Here is a 26,911-nt window from a genome sequence, read left to right as displayed (position 1 = left end):
TACAAAGGTAAAAGTTTTAGAAACAGATTCAGAAACAGATTCAGAGCCTGAAATAAGAAGAAACAATTTTGTAACACACTCAGGACTAGAAGGAGAAGGAGAAGGAAAAGGAAAAGGTTCAGCAGTGGCATTCTGTCAGGGCAAGCAAGACAGCCACTATTTATCCAGTAAAATTTAAAATTACACTTAGATTAAAACAAAACTTAAAAGCAATCTCAGGTGCCTGGGTGGCTTAGTGGTGAAGCCGGCGACCACATACATATGCCACGTTGCGGTGCGGGTTTGCGTCCCAGCCTGTCGCCAATTTGCCCGCGTGTCTTCCCCTGTATCTTGCCCCAGGAGCAGGGATGCCAAGACCAAGACTCTGTGTCGCGGCTGTCGCGTGCACATGTGCGGCAAGTACTCCGTGGTCTACTGTCCAAACTGCACCTCGGCCCCGTGTCAGTGATAAACGCGCGCACACACACACACACTTGGCCAGTGCGCCACTGCGCAATACGCCTCGGCCCCGTGTTAGTGATAAACACACACACACACACACACACACACACACACACACACACACACACACACACACACACACAGGACCTAAGCTGCCACTATGGGGATTCACTCTGTCAGGGGGTCGGTTCGACCCCCCCTGAGACCCACGTATGTATCAGGCGTTTGCGAGTCCCCATTGCAGACCTTACGGAGGGGGTCCTTCGTGCCCCGGACACACTCTCGTGACGGAGGGGGGGGGGTCCCTCGTACCCCAGAAACACACTCGTGAATTCAAACGCAGTGGGAGTACAAGGGTTAAATAACAGTCAAACCATTTGGGGTCTTTTTTGACCCCAGAGGACAAAAGGTGTATGCAAATTGGGAAGACATTATGAGGGTTAAAACTATTTTTTTATTAAAATGACTAATTTTTTTCTCATGAAAAATAAAATTATTTGCAAAACCTAAACTTTTATTGGTGCATATCAGAAATCTTTGGTTACGACTCTCTAACTTTTGGTTTTGATGCTCCCTTTTTTTGGTTGAGGTGAGTGTTTTTTTAACTCTTGGAACGTAAACATCCTGGGGTGGGGCCTAAAGATGAACCATGTAACACGTGTCCCTATTGGTTAGCGCTGACTAGTGGCATACTCTGATCCCTCCCACCTTCGAACTTTGCAGAGAACTGCAGGGCTTGCTTTGTTTCAGTTACAGGAAATCAACACTAAACTGAATGGTAAGTAATCTTCACAAATTTACACTGTTTAACACCTATTAAAGTGTTCATCCTCTTTTCAAAGAAGAAAGTCTTACACAACTTATGAGGACAGTCCATATTATCTTTTGTGCCGTGGCATAGGATAGCATGCTAGCATCAGGTAAAGTGATTAAACTAGGCTTGTGTAATGTTCGCCTGTCTTTATGTTGAACCCGTTAACTAGCGCACCTTTTTCTCAGCCAGGCGCTCTGCCGGGCTGAGATGCCCTCGAGTCGGGCTGAGGATTTCACCGCTTCACCTTCGGACCTCTGCTGTCACTGCATTTAGCAAACAGGAGCCTGCCCCACGGACTCCGCCCCAGTTAGATCGCTGACAAAACTTTTGTAATTTGAATAAAAAAAATAGTTTTACAAAAAAATATTTCATTACAATTCTGAAAGTTTTGACCACAATTTTTTTTGGATTGAGATTAGTTTTTTTTTTTGTTTGAATAATATTGAGACAAATTTAATCCCATAGTAGTGTGGATAAATTTGGCCAGATTTCTAGAAATGAGAGCTGCTCCATCCAAAGTGGGATGGATGCCGTCTCTCCTAACAAGACCAGGTTTTCCCCAGACACTTTCCCAATTATCTATCAAGCCCACACTGCGTTTTTGACCCCACTCAGACAGCCAGCAATTCAAGGAGAACATGTGGCTGAACATGTCGCTGCTATTACAAACAAGCTACATTTATTACTCGTGAACAAGACCCTGAAATACTTAAACTCCTTCACTTGGGGCAGCGTGTGAGCTGGATGCCACCACCTGATGAAGCCAACAGGACCACATCATCCACAAAAATCAGAGATGAGATTCTGAGGCCACCAAGGTGGAAGCCTTCTACCACTTGGCTATGCTTAGAAAGAATCAGTGACAAAGGGCAGCCCCAGCGGAGTCCAACACCTACTGGAAATGAATCCAACCTATTGCCGGCAATGCAGACCAAGCTCTTGCTGCAGCTGTACAGGGACTAAATGGCCCATAATAATTTGCCAGACACCCCCTACTGATGTAGCACCCCCCACAGGATACCCGAGGGATGCAGTCTGATGCCTTCTCCGAGTTCACAAGGCATATGTAGACAGGATGGACTAACTCCAATGCACACTTGAGTATCTTTGAAAGGCTAAAGAGCTGGTACAGTGTTTCATGACCAAGAGGAACAATGCAGTCTTTTAATTCAGGTGTGCTTTTTTTGTTTTTGATTTTATTTTTTAAAACAAGCTGTAGGCCTATTTTCTGAGCTTATTAAAAGCTGTGTTCATTGTCTTTGCTTGCCTTTCTGTAAAAGTCACTAAACACCACTGAATTTCAGAACCTGAAACAAGAAGAAATAGATTTAGGAAAAAGTGCTTTCCAGTCAGACACTCACCACCAGATTTCCGATAACCAGGACCATCATGAAGACAATCAGACACATGGTCTGACCTGACACCTCCATGCAGTCCCACATGGTCTCAATCCACTCGCCACACAGCACCCTGAAGATGATGAGGAAGGCGTGGAAGAAGTCATGCATGTGCCAGCGAGGAAGCTCGCAGTCCTCTGCAATGCGACAGACGCAGTCTTTGTAGTTCTTCCCAAACAGCTGCATGCCGACGACAGCAAAGATGAAGACAATGATGGCAAGAACCAGAGTCAGGTTCCCTAGAGCACCCACTGAGTTCCCAATGATCTTTATCAGCATGTTGAGGGTTGGCCAGGACTTGGCCAGCTTAAATACTCGCATCTGGACAGGTGAGGAGGCAGGTGAGACCACAGGTAAGCACTAATATCAGTTTTTCATAACTTTCCGTTTATGTGGCATTGATGATGATAATGCACTGACCAATCGGAATGAGCGTAACACTGACAGGCCTTGAACGTTAGCTAATCCCAGTTCAACCAGACTCATCGTGACGATGATGCTGTCAAAGATGTTCCAGCCCACCTGCAACATGACAACAGCAGGTACATAATGCTATAGGAACAGCTGTGAGTTGTTATCTGTGAGTTAACAAACATGAAGTCTGACCTGGAAGTAGTAATACGGATCCATGGCCAGAAGTTTAAGGACCATCTCAGCTGTGAAGATACCTGTGAAGACCTGAGGGTTCAGATGTCAAGGGTTAGAGGTCTCAATCAATCAATCAAAATCTTTATTTCTAATTTTGTACACATAAAAATCAAATTCACATGCAATCAGTGTTTTTTTTTTGTTTGTTTGTTTTTAACCAGAAAAGGAGCAGTAGGAAGCAAATGCTTATAAATTCCTACCCCTAACTTGCTCATCCTTTATATCTGTTGTGACATACAGTAAATAAAAAATATACATACATATATAATACATGTACATGTATCTTTAAGAATTAATTTATAATTAACAATACCTAGCCAAAAGTATTGATTTTTTTTTATATACATAGTGCATCCATATAAATATTTAACACTCTACCTTTATATTCATATATGTTTTCGATTTCTCTTCTAAATTGTTCCACAAATTCACTCTACAGAGCACTATGCACATGCTTCTTATTGTTGTCCTTTCTTTATGTCTTTTAAAATTTAGCTCTTTCCTGAGTTCGTAACCCCCTCCTCTGTCTGAACATTTTTTAATGCTTTCTGGTAACATTATTTCTTGCTTTGTACAGTATTTGACCAGTTTTAAATTTTACCAGATCCATAAATTTCAACATGTTTGATCTTAAAAACAAAGCCTCCGTATGCTCCACATATCCAAAATTATTTAATATCCTTATTGCTCTTTTTTTGTAATGTGCGTAGTGGCTGTAATTTGCTTTTGTATGTGTTAGCCCATACTAAGAGGTTTTTCGTTACTTGTTTATATTGATTTGTATGATTTGGGTATTAAATGTTGGGACACATTTGCACTTTATAAGCACTCAGCACTTTTTGCCATACACTCAAAAATGAGGACTCTTAAATAGTTGTTGACTTTTATTTGTTGATTTATCAAATACATCAGCAGTTTGTTTCTTTTTCAGTTTTATTTCTGAAAAATAAAACTGAAAAAGTTTATCATCATCATTATCATTATTATTATTATTAAATCGAAAGGAGCCAGTTGAGGTGGCTCGGGTATCTGATTAGGATGCCTCCTGGCCGCCACTTGGGTGAGGTGTTCCGGGCATGTCCCACCGGGAGGAGGCCCCGTGGCAGACCCAGGACACGCTGGAGAGATTATATCTCTCGGCTGGCCTGGGAATGCCTTGGGGTCCCTCCGGATGAGCTGGAGGAGGTGGCTGGGGAGAGGGAAGCCTGGGCTTCTCTGCTTAGGCTCCTGCCTCCGCAACCCGGCCCCGGATAAGCAGAAGAGAATGGATGGATGGATGATCGATCAACATATTGATTTATTCTGCCTTACAGAAACCTGGTTACAGCAGGATGAATATGTTAGTTTAAATGAATCAACACCCCCCCCCCCCGAGTCACACTAACTGTCAGAATGCTCAAAGCACAGGTTGAGGAGGAGGAGTAGCAGCAGCAATCTACCATTCCCGCTTATTAATTAATCAAAGACCCAGACAAAGTTTTAATTCTTTTGAAAGACCGACTCTTTGACTTGTCCACCCTAAATGAAAAATTCAAAAACCTGTTTTATTTGTAATTATCTATCGTCCACCTGGTCCTTACTCTGAGTTTCTGTCTGATTTCTCAGACTTTTTATCTGATTTAATGTTCAGTTCAGATAAAATAATTATAGTGGGTGATTTTAACATCCATGTAGATGCTGAAAATGACAGCCTTAACACTGCATTTAATCAATTATTAGATTTAATTGGCTTCTCTCAAAATGTAAAGGAGCCCACCCATCACTTTAATCATACTCTGGATCTTGTCCTGACATATGGCATAGAAACTTAAGACTTAACAGTATTCCCTGAAAGCCCCCTCCTGTCTGATCATTTCTTAGTAACATTTACTTTAATGGATTACACAGCAGTACCCCAGTAAGTGCATGTCTTTGGACAGTGGGAGCAAACCGGAGTACCCGGAGAATGGATGGATGGATGGATTTATTGAGTATTTTAACAATTAGTATGGTTCTGTCTTCCAGGTACGTGAGCAGTTACTCGGTGTGTGGCACGCAGATGCTGTAAAATAAAGAACTAGTGTTAGCCACAAATGTAATTGACCTGTGGTTAAGAAAAGTGTGGATATTTAACTTATGCAGTGACTGCCAATATGGGTGCAGATATAGTGCAAGTGGGTTTGTGGTGTAGCAATCACTCACCTGGTTCTTTCATCTTTCCAGGGTGTGTTCAGACAAATGTGTCCCCGGGGACCTGAACACAATTTAAAGGTTCCAGGAGAGACCAAGGAGGAAATTGGGTGAGGGAGTTGCTTTGGATTTTTTTAGGTGTTTTGTAGGGGTATTTGGTTTTATTGTAGATATTGGGTTATGGAGATGTTTGGGCGATGGTTTTAATTGTAAATGTTGTTGTCTAACTGTTTGTGTATTTTTATTGTTGTTGGTAAAATATGTGGTACTCCTGCAAGTTGTGCAGCAAGGTGTGGCTCATCATCAGCTGGGTATAAAATTGGCTGCTAATTGCCCAGTCAAGAGGTTTTCATTTGGTGGTTTCCTCCCTCTGTACTTGGCTTGGGGTTGCTGGAAAGGTCACACTAGTGAGGAGAAAATGAAGCTTTTGTGAAGCACTGAACCACTTGGACAGTTGTTTTGAAAATAGGTTAATTACTTGAAGCTTCAATTATAGCGCCCTCTCCTGGAAAAGTGCAATGTTTTCAATTACACACCTGCATGCACATGCTCACACACCTCAATGATCTGAAGCATCTTTGCATTGTTTGAGGCACACAGTTATGACCAAATATCATGATATCATGTTCTATTTACAAATAAATATGGATGAATGTGTGTGTTGTGTTATTGAGCAGAGTGCTGGGAAAACATGGCATTAACTGGCTGTGCTTGTGTAACTACTGCTTTAGCGTTAAGCTTGATATGACAGCGTTCGTCATCACGTTGAAAGAACGAGCCAGCAAAGGTTGGCTTTAATTCAGAACTCAGCAGTAACTGTTGGCCATAACAATGCTAAAACTGTGCGAGTATGAGCCTGGCTGACTGTCTCGCTCTTGCTCCTTCACTCGTAACCAGCGAATCACCTGAACCACTCAGGTGATTCAGTCCGAGACCGAAGCAGTTGCTGCTTCGGACGTCATATGTCACGTGATTTTTTTTGCTCTGAAGCAAGCTTCGAAGCCGTGGTTCTATGGAGATGTAAGCCCGGGGTTCAAAGCATGTATCGAAGCTTCGGTCTCACGCTCTCATCACTAGGTCACACCTGCGTCACAAGGCAATTGAGTTAATTGTTTATATTCAGCTTTGAGAAATAAAATGGGAAAATGTGGTATAGAAAACAAAGTCTGCCTGCAATGATTTAAAGCCTTGCCGCTCATTGTCATCTCGGCATCACACCCATATTTCCACACAATAATTCAAGTAAGAAAAAACACTGAACAGTATAAAATATGCAAGGATTTCTGGTTCAGAACATGACTTGTATTTGTGTGATGCTCTTTGCTATTTTTCCTTTTACATGATTAACATGAGGCTTCCAGCAGATTTTATGATCCAACATTACACCCAGAAATTTGTACTCATACACCCTAACCCTAACCCATACACCCTCCCTAACCCTAACCCTCTCTGTCATTTATGTATAATATGAATAGTTTTGGACCTAGCACTGACCCCAGAGGAACTCCACAGTTTATATCCATGCAGGTTGATTTGTTTTCACCTCTTTCTACAAATCGCTGTCTGTTTCTTAAATAGCACTTCACCCAGTTCAGTCCAGCTGATAGCATGCCTTTCCAATTTGTTGACTAGTATGTTGTGATCAATGGTGTCAAAAGCTTTTTTAAAGTCTATAAATTTTCCCACTGCATACGTTTTGTCTATAGAATTAAACATTTCTTTAATTCTACACTGCTCAAAAAAATAAACGGACCACTCAAACAACACAATATAACTCCAAGTAAATCAAACTGTCCACTTAGGAAGCAACACTGATTGACAGTCAATTTCACATGCTGTTGTGCAAATGGAATAGACAACAGGTGGAAATTATTGGCAATTAGCAAGACACACTCAAGGAGTGGTTCTGCAGGTGGGGACCACAGACCATTTCTCAGTACCTATGCTTTCTGGCTGATGTTTTGGTCACTTTTGAATGTTGGTGGTGCTTTCACACTCGTGGTAGCATGAGACGGACTCTACAACCCACACAAGTGGCTCAGGTAGTGCAGCTCATCCAGGATGGCACATCAATGCAAGCTGTGCCGAGAAGGTTTGCTGTGTCTGTCAGCGTAGTGTCCAGAGGCTGGAGGCACTACCAGGAGACAGGCCAGTACACCAGGAGACGTGGAGGAGGCCGTAGGAGGGCAACAACCCAGCAGCAGGACCATTACCTCCGCCTTTGTGCAAGGAGGAACAGGAGGAGCACTGCCACCACCTACTGGAATGGAGTGGATCAGGAGTTAGAAAACAACCCCCTCAGATCCTCCGTCACTGCGACGGATTCCCTTTGACACTGAGCGATCATCGCTGACATGTTTTTCCGCCTCCACCGCTCTCTGCCTTGTTTGTGTGTTGTGCTCACGGTGCTGAGAATCAGCTGTTATTTTTTTTTTTCTACTTCAGCTCCCAGGACATACTGCTAGCGAGCGAAGCTATTAGCACTGGTGACCGTCCGGTACCGGAAGGACCCCTTCGCCGTCAAAATATTTTTGATACTTTAATCCCTGATTTGTGACTAAATATAGACCTGAAGTAGAAACGTATTTAGGAGAATGCTTGTAAATATAAAGCATTACAAGATTGCGCTCACGCAGCCCCTATTTTTTCACGTGAACACTGATGACGCAACAGCAGCAGTCAGCTGATTTACGTGCAGTCTGTCTGCACAAGCGGAAAGAGGCGGAGCCGGCGAGCTCTGATGGAGCAGAAGAAAATGTTTTTCTAGTGTCCAAAAGAAGCCTTTTCGTCCCTGTAACCTCCATTAAACCTTTACTGGGAAACAGCTGGAGGTCCTTCATCAACCACCTGATCAGTAAGTGAAGAAATCCACCCTGTTTGTTTCACACAGGGAAAAACTGCAGTACGGAAGTTAAAATATGCAGATGAACTGTTAATATGAAAAAAAGGATTTCTTATCCAGTTACTTGGGTAATCAATATAAATAGAATACACAATTGCTAAAATAATCGATAGTTGCAGCCCTAATGAAATTTGCAACATGCTTCTCACACAGAAGCAACAGGATTCAGGTGATAGTTATTGTTGTAAGTAAGTAAAGTTTATTTATATAGCGTTTTTCACAGACAGAAAAGCGCTGTGCAATAATTAAAACACAATATCACCCCCCCACACACACACCCCACCCCCAGAAAACACTATGTTAAAAACATAACATTACCATATTAAAAGAAAAAGAATAAAAATAAAGTCAGAAACCAGAAAGCCTAGTTAAACAGAAAAGTTTTCAACTATTTTTTAAATGACGCCACAGAGTCAGCTAAATGGAGCTGGAGTGGTAAACAGTTCCAGAGCTTTGGTGCCACTGCCTAAAAAGCTTTGCCCGCCCTGGTGCTTAGTCTTGTATGTGGGACAACTAAAAGACTTTGATGTTGTCGTGTGAGAGACTGTTGACTTCTTTTTTTTTTTTTTTTTTTTTTTTTTTTATGTTTTTAAATGCCTTGATCAATTTTAAATATTGGATTCATGTTGGTATCGGCCGATATCCAAATGTAAAATATCGGTATCAGTATCGGACATAAAAAAGTGGTATCGTGCCATCCCTAAGCTCAACACTGTGTAGGACTCTTGGCATTTGCCAGAGAACACCAGGATTGGCAAATTCGCCACTGGTGCCCTGTGCTCTTCGCAGATGAAAGCAGGTTCACACTGAGCACATGCGACAGATGTGACAGAGTCTGGAGATGCCATGGAGAGTGATCTGCTGCCTGCAACATCCTTCAGCATGACCGGTTTGGCAGTGGGTCAGTAATGGTGTGGGGTGGCATTTCTTTGGAGGGCCGCACAGCCCTCCATGTGCTCGCTAGAGGTAGCATGACTGCCATTAAGATTTAAGATTAAGATTAAGATTAAGATAGTGTTTATTTGTCACATGCACAGTTATACACAGTACAATGCACAGTGAAATGTATTTTGTACCTGCAACCATATATACACACACATATAAATAAGAAGAATAAAAAAAATAAATAAATAAAATAAAAAAAAGTAATTCACACTATACACTATACTCTATATACTATACACTATACACACTTTTATAAATTATAATATTTACATTGTGCAATAATGGTCCAGTTAGGGCTCAGAGTTGAGCAGACGGATGGCTTGTGGGTAAAAACTCTTCTTCAACCTTTCAGTCTTAGCCCTCAGGCAGCGGTAACGCCGGCCTGATGGGAGCAGGGAGAAGAGAGAGTGTCCAGGGTGGCTGGGCTGTTTTAGGATCTTCATGGCCCTCAGCCTGCACTGCTTGGTGTAAATGTCCTGCAGGTTGGGGAGGGTGGTTCTGATGGTCCGTTCAGCTGAACGAACCACCCTTTTTAGGGCCATGAAGTCCTGCTTGGTGCAGTTTCCCATCCAGGTGGTGATGCTCCCACGCATGATGCTCTCGATGGTGCAGGTGTAAAAGTTCCTGAGCACCTTGAGTGGGAGCTTGAAGTCTCTCAGCCGCCTGAGGAGGTAGAGACGCTGTCTGGCCTTCTTCACAGTGATGTTTATGTGATGAGTCCAGGACAGGTCCTGTGAGATGGTCACTCCCAGGTATTTGAAAGTGTCCACTCTTTCCACCTCAGCACCACTGATGACAAGTGGATGGTAGTCCCTCTGCTGCTTCCTGCTGAAGTCCACAATCAGTTCCTTCGTTTTGCTGACGTTGAGCAGGAGGTGGTTCTCCTGGCACCAGTTCTCCAGGCGGGAGACCTCTCTTCTGTCGGTTGTCTCCTCATTGTGAGAGATTAGTCCCACAACAGCAGTGTCGTCAGCAAACTTGATGATGACGTTGGACTCTGACGTGGCCTCGCAGTCATGGGTGTACAGTGAGTACAGCAGAGGGCTGAGCACACAGCCTTGGGGGGATCCAGTGTTGAGGGTGAGGGAGGATGAGGTGAGGTGACCCACTCGTACCACCTGTGGTCTGCTGGTCAGGAAGCTGTGAACCCACCTGCACAGGGATGGGCCCAGGCCCAGGTCCAGCAGCTTAGAGACCAGCCTGGAGGGAACTATGGTGTTGAATGCTGAGCTGTAATCTACAAACAGCACTCTCACATAGTTCCCCTTACCAGTGTCTATGTGTGAAAGGGTCTTGTGGAGGAGGAAGGATATGGCGTCATCTGTGGATCTGTCTGGCCGGTATGCAAACTGTAGTGGGTCGAGGGTGGTGGGCAGTGAGGAGGTGATGAATGTCTTGATGAGTCTCTCAAAACACTTCATCACCACAGAGGTGAGTGCTATGGGCCTGAAGTCATTGGGGCTGCTGGGGTGTGGTTTCTTTGGGACAGGGACTATGATGGACTTTTTAAAGCAGGTGGGAATCACACACAGTTTCAGTGAGAGGTTGAATATCAGTGTAAACACAGGTGCCAGCTGGTCAGAGCAGGTCTTAAGGACACGTCCACTAATACCGTCTGGTCCAGCCGCTTTCCTAGTGTTTACACGTCTAAACGCCCTCCTCACGTTGCGCTCCGTCACAGTGAGTGTCTCCGCCCCTCCGGCCGGGAGCGCAGCGGGCTGTCGGCTTCCCGACTCAAAGCGCGCAAAGAAGATGTTGAGTTCATCAGCCAGAGAAGCGTCGGCACTCACCGGGTGTGTGTGTGGTGCTTTGTAGTCCGTGATGGTGCGTAGTCCCTGCCACAGTCCCCTGGAGTCAGACTGTTGTAGTTGCTGTTCCAGTCTGCGGCCGTAGCGATGTTTAGCCTCTTTCACCGCTCTGCGGACGTTGTATGATGCAACCTTGTAGTCCTCCATGTTCCCAGAGGCGAGGCCGGAGTTGTAGGCAACGGTGCGGGACCTCAGAGCGTCGCGGACAGATTTATCCACCCACGGCTTCTGGTTGGGAAAAGTCCTGATGGTCCTCCTAAGTGAAGTGTCTTCAACAACTTTCCCAATAAATCCCACAACAGTTTCCGTAAACTCCTCGATGTCTCCGCCCGCGCTGCTGTGAAACATGTCCCAGTCGGTTGAATCCAACGCACCCTGCAGAGCGGCCTCTGTTTGATCAGACCACCGTGTCACTTCTCTCACAGCAGGGGGTTCCTGCCTGAGCCGTTGTTTGTATTTCGGCATGAGAAGGACAGCGGTGTGGTCAGACTTCCCAAAAGGCGGAAGAGGCTTTGCTTTGTAGCCCTCTTTGAATGGAGAGTAGCAGTGGTCTAGGGTCCTCTCTCCTCTGGTGGGGCAGTCGATGTGTTGAATCAACTCCGGTATCAGCTTTTTCAAGTTTGCACTGTTAAAGTCCCCGGCTACGATGAGAGCCGCATCACGCTGGTTAGCCTGATAGGTGGAAATCGCCTCATGTAGCTCGGATAGTGCAGTGTTTGTGTCCGCCTGAGGTGGAATATAGACGGCGCTGAAGATGACCGAAGTGAACTCGCGGGGCAGGTAGTGGGGGCGGCATTTCAGGGTTAGGAGCTCCAGGTTAGGTGAACATGATTGTTTCAGAGGGACAACATTCCTACTGTCACACCAGTTGTTATTAATCATTAGGCACACACCTCCTCCTCTTGATTTTCCAGACTCACTCGTTCTGTCCATACGATGAACACTGAAGAACTCCGACGGCTGTACGGCGTGGTCCGGTATGAGGGGGGTCAGCCATGTCTCCGTGAGACAGATGATGTTGCAGTCCCTTATGTCCCCCTGAAACTGTATCCTGGCCCTGAGTTCATCCAGCTTGTTATCCAGTGACTGGACATTAGCCAACAGGATGCTCGGCAGTGGCGTTTGGTGCGCTCTGCGCCTCAGCCTCTCTCTTACGCCGGCTCTTTTCCCTCGGGGCCTTGTCCGTGACCTGGGTGCTCCACGCCGTCCTTTGTTTGAGCTGGGCCACTGGAAACGCAGTATCTCCTGGGGCCAAGCCGGGTCGGGAGAAAAAGGTGTCAGAATACAGCCAGAGTGCTGTATTCTGATATTAAAAAGAGTCTGTCTGTCATACGTGATATGACACAGAGCAGGCGGAATTATAAAGTCAAGATTATGTACTGAGATGAGATCCTCAGACCCCTTGTGAGACCATATGCTGGTGCGGTTGGCCCTGGGTTCCTCCTAATGCAGGACAATGCTAGACCTCATGTGGCTGGAGTGTGTCAGCAGTTCCTGCAAGATGAAGGCATTGAAGCTATGTACTGGCCCACCATTCCCCAGACCTGAATCCAATTGAGCACATCTAGGACATCATGTCTCGCTCCATCCACCAACGTCACGTTGCACCACAGTCTGTACAGGAGTTGGTGGATGCTTTAGTCCAGGTCTGGGAGGAGGTCCCTCAGGAGACCATCCGCCACCTCATCAGGAGCATGCCCCGGCATTGTAGGGAGGTCATACAGGTACGTGGAGGCCACACACAATACTGAGCCTCATTTTGACTTGTTTTAAGGACATTACATCAAAGTTGGATCAGCCTGTAGTGTGTTTTTCCACTTTAATTTTGTGTGTGACTCCAAATCCAGGCCTCCATTGGTTAATAAATTTGATTTCCATTGATGCTTTTTGTGTGATTTTGTTGTCAGCACATTCAACTTTGTATAGAACAAAGTATTCAGTGAGAATATTTCATTCATTTAGGATGTGTTATTTGAGTGTTCCCTTTATTTTTTTGAGCAGTGTAGTAATGCCAAAGGTGTTGATCTGTCTTTTCTGAATCCATATTGGCTGTCAGTGAGCAATTTGTGTTGAATGAAGAATGAATGAAGTCATCTAATCTGTCTGTGAAGACTTTTTCCAGTATCTTGAAGAACTGAGAGAGCAGAGAAACAGGCCTGTAATTTGTAAAATGGTGTCTGTCACCTGATTTATATAAAGGGATTACTTTCGCTATTTTCTGAATAAATAAATATCTTTATTGTATCTGAAGGTAATGTGAGCTGAATGTTGTCTTCATGTGTTTAGATGATCTAATCATGATGATAGTGACATAATAGAATAGAATAGAATAGAATAGAACAGAACTTTTTTGATCCCTTGCAGGATCAATAAGTGGTGGCACTATGCCAGTCTGATTGAAACCTGAGCAGCAGAAGAGTCCACTGCTTCTAATGATTCAGCAGAAAGAGATTATGTGACTCTTATTCATCACTGACCAGATTTCCAATGCTCAGCAGCTCCTCAAACTCCTCAGTCATTGGATAATGCTCCATGGCCATGAAGACAGTGTTGAGGACGATGCAGATGGTGATGGTGAGGTCGACAAATGGGTCCATGACGATCATGTAAAGCCACTTCTTGACCCACCGCCAACAACCACAACAGTTCCACTTTAGGAAGGTGTCAGCAAACACATACCAACATGGAGGACAAGGCCTCTGGTCATCTTCAAAGTCTGAAAGTCACAGCTGATTAGTGAAACAGAAGCTCAATCAAGATTTTTTTTTAAATCACAGACTGTTCAGGTGCTCACAAGCACCAGAGAAAGCAAGGGATATTTTCGAATAATCTATAGCAATTAAATGCAATCTATACAATGTAGATTGTAAGATAAACAGCATAACAAAGATGAGAATTAGAAGCAGAAAGATTCCTTTGAACAATGTCCTGGCATGACAACCTTCATTCTACCTGGAATTTAGAAACTGTCACGACTTCATAGGAACTTTGTTTAAAATGCTTCCCAGTGGATGTTTTCTGTTTGGACATGTTTATACTGTAGGTAGCATTGTGTTTTTGCCCTGCAGATGTCAGAGGCTAAAGATCATGTCAGATTGTTTCAGAATTTAGCCTCATTTAGACTGAATTTCTATCTGCAGGTGATGAAAGTTATAGTTCTTGCTGTAGCCATTACAACAAGGAGAATTACTGCTGTGATTTAAATCTCTTGCATTTGATTTGAGCTCAGTAATGTGCCTCTGTTTTAGCTTGAATTTGCACACATTTAATCCCTTTAAAGCAGCTGAACTCTATTTCAGTCTTTCTGGATCACACTGTCAAGGTTGCCCGGGCCTGGGTTTTGGCACAACGAGGTCAAGCGGCTACTTCGTAGCATCGAAGGGGTCAGGTATGGATTTTTTTACCCCGCGCAGCTACGCATTACTTACAAGGGTGTTGAGAAAGAGTTTTCCGCAGACGAGGATGCCAAGGAATATGTCCAGACTTTGATTTCTGGTTTTACCCTGACAGGAGACTGTATGTTTATACAAATATATATTTGTTTATTTTTGTTCAGGTTTATTTATATTACTCAGCTATTAAAGGTTTGAGTCTTTATTTTCTTTTGGTTAAATATTAGTAACCCTCATGAGCGTCTATAAATTCTACTGATACTTGTTTTTATGTAATATATTTCTCTTTATCATATAGACGTATTCCTGTTCTCTAGCTTGTTTGGATGAGGGTTACAATATAACTAAATCATTTTGAAGTAGTAAAATAATGCACATACTATTGTTCTGATTTTGAAGTTGGTAGGAGTTAACTTTTTTTTTTTATATACTACTGCATCTTTTCACTCTCCTTTCTCTCCGAGTTGTTCACATTTTATTGTGGATAACTGTTTGCTGTGTATAACACTGCTGTCTCCATTGTTCTGCGTTCTCATGGGGACTTTGGGTGTTGTTTTGTTATGGGTTTGTTTTTTGGTATGGGGGGGTCCATCTCAGCTCTTTATGGATGCTTTGTTTTTGTCTGTTTTCTTTTTTTTCATTTTCCTAAATGGTTAATCTCTTCATTTTATTAGCTGGAATATCAAGGGTATGGGTCACCTGGTCAAAAGATCAAAAGTTTTTTCACACCTGAAATAATTAAAATCTTCTGCAGTGTTCTTACAGGAGACTCATCTTGAGATTAAAGACCACAAAAGGTTGCTCTGCCCTTGGATAAGTCCAGTTTTTCATTCAAATTTTAATTCCAAATCAAGAGGGGTCACCATTTTGATTGGTAAAAAGTTTTCCCCCACGGATGTTATAGCTGATAAATACGGTAGATATGTGATAGGTGCTGGAATGTTAATGCAAAAAATGGTTCTTTTGGTCAACATATATGCTCCAAACACTGATGATGCTGAATTTGCAAATAGACTATTGAGCAGCCTCCCGTTTTTGAATTCTCATTTTCTATTTTTTTTTTTTTTTTCTCTTCAGCTCTCAGTGGAGATGGTTGCACTTTTCTTCTCTCCCCAACCCCTCAACCCTCCCTTTCTGCTTATGACGGGAATGCGGGAAGGTACAGACTCAACTCAGACTCAGTATATCTGGAGCTGATTCGGAGGGGTAAGATCTTGGAGATTTATATATCTGTTTCTGCACAGCGAAGGAATGAACCAAGAAGATTCGGATGAATTGGATTTTTTTCACCACAGAGAGGTGTCAGAAAGACTAAAGGCTGTCAACAAATTAATCAGTACAGTCTGTACCCAAAACAAGTCCCTGGCAGCCTTGGACTGCCACTTATCAAACTTGTCAAATTGTTTTGTAAACAGATGCTCTACGCCCCCACTGTCCTGTCTTCTTCCGACCTGTGTTGGACTGCTCATTGCCTCTGGCTCTCTGGTCTCTTGCCCTTTGGCTGTGGGGGCTCCGTCTGGGGTTAGGGTTCCTTCCTCCTCTGGGGTGTGCACTCGGTTGCCATCAGGATGTGTGGCCTCAGGTCTTCTGAGCTCCTAGTGGGCTGTAGATGGCCTGGGTCCCCTGGGTCCTTTTCTATTTGCCTCTGGATCGCAGGGGGCATGGTTGCAGTTCTTACCCTCATTGAGTACATTCCATGACAGAGGCGCATACACACATTACTGCAAACAGCAAAATTGTGTGTATGTGTGTATATGTATGTGCATTTGTATAGACATGTGAATGTGTGTATGTATGTATGTATATCTTTGAGTATTTTTCTTTCCTTTCTCCCCTTTGCCCCCCCCCCCCCCCCCCCCCCCCATTTTTTTTGTTTGTTTTTTTTGTTTGCTTTTTTCCTGTCTTCTTTATCCCTTTCCTTATTGCCTGTCAGACCTGGCATAAATCACTAAATAAAAAATAAAAATACAAACCTTAACAAGAATAGCCTATAGAAAACTTATAGAGCTGTTCTTGTAAAAGCAAATATGTTTGGTACATCATTGCATTCGGATCATCCGATTGTGAAAACAGCCAGACATGACAGGCTTTAAAAAAAAAAAAAAAGTTGTACATAGGGTTCAGTTCACTAAATCTAGGCTTGCTGAGATTTACCCAGATGTGGATATATCTGATAAATGTAAAGGCTCTCCATGTCATCTAAGCCATATGTTCTTTTTCTGTCCTAAATTATATCACTTTTGGTGTAGTTACTTCTCAATTATTTCCTCTGTTCTCAAAGTGAATCTGCAACATTGTCCACTTGTTGCTATATTTGGTATCCTTAATTCTTCTTTACTACTAAATTCTGCTCAAAAGGACATTATTGTTTTTACATCTTTAATTGCCAGATGTTCTTTATTGTTACATTGGAAGTCTGATAAATGTCCTTCAATATCCCTGTGGGTTAAAGACATGATGTTTTTTTTAAAGCTCGAGACAATTAAATACACTTTACGAGGTTGTACACAAAGGTTTTGCAAAAAATGGCAATGTTTTCTTTCCTATTTTTCAAACTTGAAGGTTTTACCCAACTGAAGTTGCCTGTCACTGTCATATTTTGTTTTGGTTGTGTATATGGGTGTATGTATATGTCTGAAGTTTTTTTTTGTTTTTTTTTGCGTTAACCTTAGTGAGCTGAGATGTGTAGGGGGGCTGGTTTTGTTTTGTTTATTATTATTTTCATTTTTTCATTATGTTAAAAAAAAACCTGAAACTAATGCACTGTATTGTAATTTTGGATACATTGTTTTGTCAGTATTATATCAGGCAGCTGGGCTCTGACTATAAAGGTTCCTGAATGTTGGAGATGACAATATTCTCAGTATTAATAATTGAAAACTGTAGGTTGGTACTTTTGGTTGCTCCCTTATTTCCCCAGAAGTTGCCAGAGGAGATGGATCCACATATTTGATGTGGCACAAATTTTACTTTGGATGCTCTTCCTGATTAAACCCTCCTATTAATATGGGCTATGGATTACACTTACTTGTAACCCCCGAGGCTGAATTTTGGGTCTCCTCTCAGTCTCAAGCAAGATATCTTTCATGTGTTTCAGGTGTTAACCAGTACACCATGGAGTCACTGAACACTGTTTGTATAATACATCCTTTAATCATGAATGTGCTTTTAAAAATGCTGTCAGACAAAAAGTTAAATTAAAAAATGATCAGCTGCTCCTCTAAGGAGCTTGATGTCTACCTGTACCTGCTGAACAGTTTGATCATGTGATTTGGATGGTCATAGAAACAGAAGGTTCCACATGGTGCCATCTGAATCAGCTTAGATTTAAAGGTAATATGACACTCAGGGAGACCTAATCAGGACTACTGCAATGTGTGTACCTTCCATGGCACTGTGCTCTTGCTTGTTGCTCTTTATATCTGTAGATAAATTCTTCTTCTGTGGCGTTGAATCTTGATTCTCTAACAGCTCCACCTTGTTCACTGCCTGCTGTAATCAAACAAAGATTCAGCTGTGTTTAAATTATTCTACACAAGGTTTTATGCCTGTGATCGAACCTCCTCCTCTCTCCTCTTCAGTGCCTCCAGGATCTGAGCATACTCCTCCTCCTTTTGTTTGGCCTCAGCTATGGTGGCTTCATTCTGTTCGGCGTATGCCATGGCGACCACAGCCAGGATGAGGTTAATGAGGTAGAACGATCCAAGGAAGATGATGACCACAAAGAAGATCATGTACGTTTTACCTGCTGCTCGCAGTGTCTGCAGAAACAGGTGAAAAACAGGTGAAACTAGTCTGATTCTACTCTTTGTTTATATCATAAAAAAAAAAAAAAAAAAAAAAACTTTTGCCCTTTTATATTGATATTCAATTCATTTTTTTATATGGCACCAAAAAACAACAAACAGCTGCCTCAAGGTGCTTTATAATGTAAGGTAAAGACCCTACAATAATTACAGAGAAAAACCAACAGTCAAAATGACCCCCTATGACAGGGATCCTCAAATCCAGGCCTCGAGGTCCGGTGTCCTGCACCTTTTAGATGTATTTCTGCTTCAACACACCTGAGTCAAATATAGAAGTCATTAGCAGGACTCTGGAGAACTTGACTGCATACTGGGGAGGTAATTCAGCCATTTGATTCAGGTGTGTTGGATCAGGAACACATCTAAAAGCTGCAGGACACCGGACCTCAAGGGCTAAATTTGAGGATCCCTGCACTATGAGCAAGCACTTGGTGACAGCAGGAAGGAAAAACTCCCTTTTAACAGGAAGAAACCTCCAGCAGAACCAGGCTTAGGGAGGGGTGGTCATCTGCCACGACCAGTTGGGGCTGAGAGGAGAGAGACAGGACAAAAGACACACTGTGGAAGAGAGCCAGAGATTAATAATAACTAATGATTACATGCAGAGTGGGGTACAAACAGAGTAAAAAGAGTTGAATTAAAAAAAAATACTGCATTATGGGACCCCCCCCCCAGTAAACCATGGCCTATTGCAGCAAGGGAAAAAAAAGGAAAGTTTTAAGCCTAATCCAAATTGGGAGCTGGTTCCACAGAAGAAGGGCCTGAACAATGAAGGCTCTGCCTCCCATTCTAATCTTAAGTATCCTAGGAACCACAAATACGTCTGCAGTCTGAGAGTGAAGTGCTCTATTGGGGTGATATGGTGTTTAAGATAAGATGGGGCCTGATTATTCAAGACCTTGTATGTGAGAAGAATAATTTTAAATTTACTTCACTGGTCTAAGGGAGGAAATTAGTCAAAAACTGACACACAAGTTGACGATGCTTAAACAAGAATTAAACCAAAAGCTAACAGAATGTGTCGCTACGCAGCAGTCACAGGGCAAGGCCATTGTCTACTGAAAGAACAACACAATATTTGTGAAAAGGTGATTGATTTGGAGAGTAGATCTAGAAGAAAAAATATTCATAACTACAAGGTGTCGGAAGGTGATGTGACAATTGACTTCGTACAGAATCTACTCAAAGCAGAACTGCCACTACCTGAGGACATGCTCCTCCAGATACAGCGAGCACAAAGGGCCCTGACATGGAAACCAATTCCCAACGGGACGCCTAGATCAAAAATTGTTAACTTTCTTCAGTATGATATAAAAGAAACAGCCCTTCATCTCACCTGGGGAAAAAAAAGGTGCTAATGAACAAGACAATGTTTTAAATGTCTTTTTCTCATCAAATGGGGCAAGAAATACAAGGGGAGTGGCCATTTTGATCAGTGGGAGGATCAACTTTGAACATATGGCTACAATTAAGGATAGAGAAGGTAGATTTGTACTAGTAAGAGGCAAATTAGATGGAGAGATGGTCACTTTCTATAATGTATATGTTCCACCGGGCGCCCCACCTGAATTCTATATACAAATATTTGACAAAGTAGTGACAGAGGCACAGGGGATACTCATTTGTGGAGAAGACTTTAATAGGGTTTTGAAACCTCAATTGGACTCATCTGGAAAGAGAACGTCTCAATCACAAGAAATAACTAAGAAAATAAACCTTGTGCTAGAGGACACAGGGTTAGTGGATATTTGGAGGCATCTAAATCTGACAACAAGGGATTGTAGTGTCTGATCGATCTGTGTGTTAAAATTGTGTGTTAAACTGCATCTATGTATAGGTTTTCTCCATTAGGATTATGGCCTTGAGTCAGGGCTGCTTTGATTAGTGAATGGTATGAGAGAGTGTAATCTCTTGTTGCTCTCTCTAAAAAAGGAATGACCTCACATACATGCAGGAAATAAGCTATACCTGGTTATTCAGAAAACACTTTATGTAGTGTCTGTATTGTTCTGTTAAACTTTCTATGTGTATGCATATATGGTCTCTCTTCTTAAAGCCTTTATTGTTTGTGCAGAAGGGTAACCTGAGCTTTAAGTTCTAGCCTCAAGCCAGAAGGAATGCACAAAGAGGCCCCCTCTTCTACCTCTCTGGCTTGCCATATAAGGAGATGTCCAGATGTTTAGCTATAGGTTAGGAGGCTGAAGTTTGTTTCTTAACCATGTATGGAAGGCAGGATGTGGAGGTTGCCAACACTACACTATATAACCTTTGTCTTTTCTTATGTTCTGAGAGCTAGGGCCATTAGAGACATACCCTCTCCCAGGTCGCAAAGGAAAGCGCCTGTTTTGACATTGTCTTTTTGTAAATAAACTCTATGTTATACATTAAGACTGTCGGCGAAGGATTTCTTCAACCACATCATGAAACTACAATTTTGCCCCCATAAACTACATTTTTGGCATCACGACATTTTTGGCGTCACGAAACTGAGAACTGCTTGTGGGCAACAGCATGCGGTCAGCTTCTGGGGACTCCATGGCCAGGAGCCTTCTCTCTGAAGTGAGTGTGTGTTTTATTCCAGCTCACACAGCAAAAGCACCTGTGTTGGAGGATTTTTGGGTTTTTGTGTGTGTTGTAGTTATCCTTCGTTTTAAATTTTTAAGTATTTGTGAGGTTGAGAAAAAAAAAAGAGAGGGAGAGAAACAGTGTTAAAGAATGAAGTAAAATAAGAATTAAAAGGAAAAAAAGGACATGGGTGATGGCTGTGAGATTGATCACCTCACTGAGAATGCCCACCCTCGGGGTTTAATAGGTTTAGAGGTCCTTGTGGTCTGTTTAGGATATAAAGGTTGTAGAGACCAATGTCCCAGAACACACCGCAAAAAGCTGCCACCCTTAAAAAGTCCAGGGAAATGGGTTTCGAGGTCCCTCTTTTTATTCTAAAACAGAAGAATGAGTAACTTGGGTCTAGAAGTTCTTTTGTGTCAGAATAAATTGAAAAAGCTGCCCCCCAAAAGACAGGGAAATTGGGTTTAGAGTTCCCTCTTTTTATTCTTAAGACTAAAAGCAAGTATTTGGGTTTACAAGTCCTTTTCTTCTTCAGAATAAATTGTAAAAGCTAGCCCCTGTAAGAGAAGAAATAAGAGTAAAAGAGATAAAAGTGTAAAAGAGAAGAAATAAGAGTAAAAGAGAAAAGTGTAAAAGAGAAGAAATAAGAGTAAAAGAGAAAAGTGTAAAAGAGAAGAAATAAGAGTAAAATGAAAAGAAATAAGAATAAAGATAAGGAAAGAAATAGCTGCTTAATTGGGTTAAGCCTTCAATAATGGAGCTGCTTTAGGTAGGCCTAAATCCTAAGTAAAACATTAGAATTGTTTTCTTAGGTCAGTTTTTTTTTGGGAGGAAAACTGGAAGTGTAAAAAGTTCTATGGAAAAGGTTTTCATCACTGCTGATGAGTTGTGTATGATATAACCTTCTATTTGACTTTGCACTTTAATAGAGGTAGCAGAAATTAATATCCTAAAATTAAGATGAGAAGAAGCGGCAGTGGCAGAGAAGAAAAAGTCGACTAGTCTGTGTATTTCTGTTTCATGTTGAGCGAGACGTGTGTGTGTCAAATTGGTTATTATTTTTGAATAACAAAATTTGACCTGACTTTCCTGGCTCTTTTGTAAAGTCTAAATGTGTTTATGTGAAATGAGATGTGTTTGACCGTTATGTTGTGTGTGTGCCGGCCTGTGAAAGCTTTTGTCTGTGTAGAGAGCAGATCACCTGGGTGTGTAGGCATATGTTCATGTGAATGGATGGATTAAATGTGTGAGAAGGAGCCTTTCACCCCCCCTCCTTCTTATGTGTGTGTGTGTGTGTGTGTGTGTTTGCCCCTCCTTACCCCTGTAGAGCAGAGTGGTGTGTGATTAATAAATTAAGTTTTATTGGCTTTAAAGAGAAGTAAAAGTGTGTGTGAAATGGAATAGTTGGAGTAGAGGATTTGACAATTGGTGTTAACATGTGAAAAAGTGATAATCTGGTACATACATTGTTGTAAACAGAGCATGTGGTTGTGGAGGATTTAAGTAGGAGGAGAGACAGAGCTGTCAGGCCTCTGTCTGCTTAGAGTTGTAAATCATCCACATGTGGTTGTGGACATTTTTGGCCAAGCGTCCATTTTGGTTTTTGGGTGTGTGTGGATTCACCATTTTGTGGAGGTGTGTGTGAATTTGAGCCTGTCCTTTGTTTGTTTATGAGGAGGAGTTCCCCCTCCTTCCTTCTTTTTATTTCTCCTGCGCTTGGAGAATCTGTGTGTGTGGGTGTGGCATCTTGCCTTATGAGGTTACTGCTGATTGGTAATTAAACATAGAGGTTATAGATGTTATATTATGGGTAATGATAAAAAACAACATATGAGTTGCCTGCTATTGTTAGAAATTCAGACACTTCTTTGAGGGCTTTATAGTTAACAGTTTAAGGTTAATATGTTTTAATGATCTAGTTTGGTGCTCTTACAATTTGTGAATCTTTCTGTAAGAGGTCTTTGATGACAGAATTCCATGATTCCTTTTTAGAGGGATTTTGTTAGTTTTATGGTTCCTTGAAATAGAAAAAAAGTGAAAGAGAAAGAAATAAAGTGGGTTCTAAAGAAATGGTGTTTATAGAGAGATTACACGTCCAAGATGCTTGGTAGTGTAATAAACTTGCTCTGTTGATGCTATACTGCAAAGCTATGTGGAGGATGGATATTATTATTATATGTATGTGTGATTTTGTATGTTAATATCTGAACTAATTCTTGCCTTTTCTCTTTGCCCTGCATGAGAGACAAGGGGAGTGGCAACATAGACAGAACCAGAGGAGACATCTGGCCAGAGCCTGAGGGCCAGTGGATCAAACTCCTTGAAAGGCCAGTGTTTTTCTTATTCACAAACTCTTCCTGATATGTTTTTTAAACATTTATGAGTACATATTTACTTTGCTTTTAAAGACATATCTAATTTGGTATTCTATATAGAACATCTGCTTGATTTCAATTCTCTGGCAATTTGGCAAAAGATTGGACACATTTAAGGGGTTTATACTTTGTTGATGTTTGTAATAGTGTGTCTTATGGTGCATATTGAGCTTAATTCTGGTTTGGACAAATTTGAGTTATATTGTTATAGTGGGTTGAATAGTTTTTGCATCAGAACGTTTGTATTTCTTCTGGTGTTGGCAGTTGAGTGTTTACTGATTGTTGCCGAGTGACTAATAAATAAGTGGTTTAAGATTGAGGAAATGATCAATTACTGCTAATGATAAACAAATAAACAGATAAATAAAATTGTCTGATTACAATACCATTGATTAATTGGAAATAAAATAAGTTCTTTGAAAGTTAATTAATTCATTGGGAAAAAAAGGGAAATTTGAGAATTCATTAAAATGTCTGACAATGATATCACAGTTTTGAAAGCAATTACCCCAGTAGAGGTAGTTCAACAGAGTAATCCATTAATTAAATTACTCATTGCAAAGACATCAGAAAAATTGCAAAGACGATGGCCACATATTGATCAACCTTGGCCTAAGGATGGAATTTTTAATCCAGATGTGATTCAAACCATAAGGGTGCTTGTGTCTACATACAAAGCGGAACAAAAGAAGGGGAAGAAAGGAGAACGACGAAAAGTGAAGAGAGAAGTGGAACTGAGCATCTTACAGCTGTTTGACATCGAAGGACAGAAGTTGATACAAGCTACAAAAGAAGAAAGAGAAAAAAGCTTGAAAGAAATTGAGGAAAATACAAAATCAACGCAGAAACTGATGGCTGAAATTAATCTGCCATTCTCACAACTGACTCCAGTACAAAACCTACCTCCATACGAACAGAAAGTGGAGTTTGAAGACGTCTGCTTACAATTACCAGTACTTAATCAAGATGGCAATTACCACATTAAGGATGACAACGATGGAGTAATTGAAGTGGGACAAGCTGAGACCACTACAAAACTGGTTCCAAGTTCTAAAAGTAAAAAGAAGACATCAACCTTGAAGGTTAGGAACAGAAGGATGGGAAAACAACAGGATCAAGAGACTCTCAGACAGCTCAACCAGATAAAACTGGGAGAGAGTAGGAGAAAAGAGGAGAAGCAAGCTGTGGTCATGCAGAGCCAGCAGCCGTCAGATCAACCAGCAATACAAATGCAGCCCAAGCAGGCTGAACCTCAACTGTTGCAGCCATCATTGGTGATTCCAGTGACCTCTTACCCTCAGTCAGTGTATAATCGAGTGCAATCCTGGAGGGAAAGAGGACGAGGAACATTTGGAAGAGGAAGAGGAAGAAGTTTTAATTTAAATTTGCAACAGTTTTCAGAGGGATGTTACAACTGTGGACAATTTGGTCATTTTGCTCGTAATTGCAACAGATCCAGAGGAGTTAGAGGCCAACCAAGTGGATCCAGAGGCCCAGCAAACCCTTTCATGGGAAAGGAACAAGGATTTTAGGGATGCCCAGAGAATCTGAGTGAGTGATGTCAGCTGGTAGCATCAAGACCAGAGAAAGATCCAACAGTAAAGGTGAATAGTGGAGTGGATTTCACCTGTGTGCGACCTGAAGATGCTACACATCTCTGTGTGTGAGGACAATATGTGAGGAATCAAACTACGACCTGAAGAACTCTTGGAAGCAGAGAATTGATGGCTGTTTGTCAGCATGGATTGAAGCAACATCATTGTAATCTTTCTTGGATGCAAGATGGCATTTTGGCCTTTGAAGCAATTAAACAGAGGCTGCAAGAAGCCCCCAGCGTTGGTGCTTCCAGACTATTTTGAGAACTTTTTGAGTGTTTGCCTCTGTGGGTGGTAAATATGCGTGTGGAGTTCTTTGTCAGACAATTGGAATAGGGACAAATTCCCAATATGTTTATTATTCTAGTGCTTATTCAAAAGTGGAGCAGAGACTACCACTATGCTATAGAGTCCTAGTGGGGATTCATTGATGTATGACGAAGCATTATTGGTCATGAGGGTTACCCAGTGAAAATTTTATCTGTAATAGTTGCAGAAATTGCTGAGCTATGGTAAATATACATTGACTATGTCCAGAATTAGAGACTATTTGAGGCTTTTGGAGTGAGAAGATGTCACTTTAGTGAGGTGCGTCACAGCTAATTTAGCCAAAAACTTGCCAAAACCAAAAGATGGTGAAGGATAAATTGAGTGCTGATTATGCATTAGTAAAAGGATAATTTTTTACTAAATTTCTGTCCAGAGAAGTGAAAAGCAGATGGGGATCTTAAGATTGGAAAAGATGGAAGAGAGTTTGTGGATAAGACTGTAAAAGTGATCTTGAAAAATTGGGAAAATTGGGAATTAAATAGTGCCTTGGTGATGTTTATCATCTACAGAGCCAATGAATTTGTGGAAAATGAATGAGGTTTGAGAATTTGTGCTAAGATTTGTCAGCATGCGAACAACTGACTTTGATAATGATGTGGTGATAGAAGGAGTGGTGGAGTAATACTCACTTTGATGTGTACTCCTATTAGATCTTTTATGTTGAGTTTGATTATAATCTTCACATCTGTTTTTATTAGTAGTTGTTAGTTAATTAACTCTTACTAACCATTGTTAATTTCTCTTTGTTTGTTTGTTTATGTCTTATATAGTGATGTGATGCTTCCAAGGGGGGAATTGAGAGAAAATAAGATAAATTGGAAATGCAAAAATGGGAAATAGGAAATTTCACATTTATCTAAAAAAAAAAAAGAAAACTTAATGAATTAACATTTGATGTTTTAATGTTATTTGTGGTTTTTACAGAAGATACTGTTCAGTGTTTATTGTGTCTTTCAGAGAAGGTGTTCAGGAACCCGCTGAGATGAGGGGTTCATACAATTGGACAATAAAAAGGACAGAGATGCTTTGAATCAACATAGTATGGATACCACATGAAGGAGCCAAAGCTGTTGGAGAACTACAGTTGATATTCTTATGTTTGGCTGAATTTATATGATAATAAAATATTGCTTCATTGTATGTTCATTACAGTAACACAATAGCAGAACTTGTGACAGTTTTTCATGTATGCATAACATGTTTGGTTAAATCAACTTAAGAAGGATGTCTGTCATTTGGTAAGTACATTGGAACCTCAGATGTTTTATTCTTTTATTCGATTCTAGGGAGAGAAATGGATAGGTAGGGACAAGGTCCATAGAGAGGTCCGATGGGTCGACCAGCTGATCTAATGGACACTTTTTTGATTTTATTTACTGAGGCTTTCTTGTGTATTTGCTAAATGGTCACATGACAATCACTTTTTTCTTTTTGAGTTCCTCTGAGGTGCCAGAAGTAGGGGTTTTTGCTCCCACACCTCATAGGAAGTCAGGAAAAGTTTTTGTTAAAGTTATGTTATGGGAGAAACTGTTATTTGGAGTAATAATAAATATCTTTGTCTTTTGAAACTTACTTGGAAGTCTCAAAGGGGGGAAATATGTAGTGTCTGATCGATCTGTGTGTTAAAATTGTGTGTTAAACTGCATCTATGTATACAGACAGAAGCATGGATGTGCCATGGGCTCCCCAGTGTCTCCCATTGTAGCCAACCTTTACATGGA

General features: G+C 41.6%; 1 protein-coding gene across 1 annotated transcript in view; it reads right to left on the bottom strand.

Moving 5' to 3' along the window:
* Nucleotides 1–26,911, bottom strand: part of scn4ab (sodium channel, voltage-gated, type IV, alpha, b) — a 76,850-nt gene that overhangs the window by 17,685 nt on the left and 32,254 nt on the right. The window contains exons 10-15 of the mRNA XM_030736443.1: nt 18,077–18,277; nt 17,900–18,008; nt 13,602–13,840; nt 3,259–3,330; nt 3,073–3,174; nt 2,617–2,973 (exon numbers count right to left, since the gene is read on the bottom strand). Coding sequence (XP_030592303.1) covers nt 2,617–2,973; nt 3,073–3,174; nt 3,259–3,330; nt 13,602–13,840; nt 17,900–18,008; nt 18,077–18,277 — 1,080 coding nt within the window. The remainder of the gene's footprint in view (nt 1–2,616; nt 2,974–3,072; nt 3,175–3,258; nt 3,331–13,601; nt 13,841–17,899; nt 18,009–18,076; nt 18,278–26,911) is intronic.

Source organism: Archocentrus centrarchus, chromosome 8 (genome assembly GCF_007364275.1).
Source record: "Archocentrus centrarchus isolate MPI-CPG fArcCen1 chromosome 8, fArcCen1, whole genome shotgun sequence".
Lineage (NCBI taxonomy): Eukaryota > Metazoa > Chordata > Actinopteri > Cichliformes > Cichlidae > Archocentrus > Archocentrus centrarchus.
Note: the sequence above shows the minus strand (reverse complement) of the source record. Positions and strands in the feature narration are given on the sequence as shown.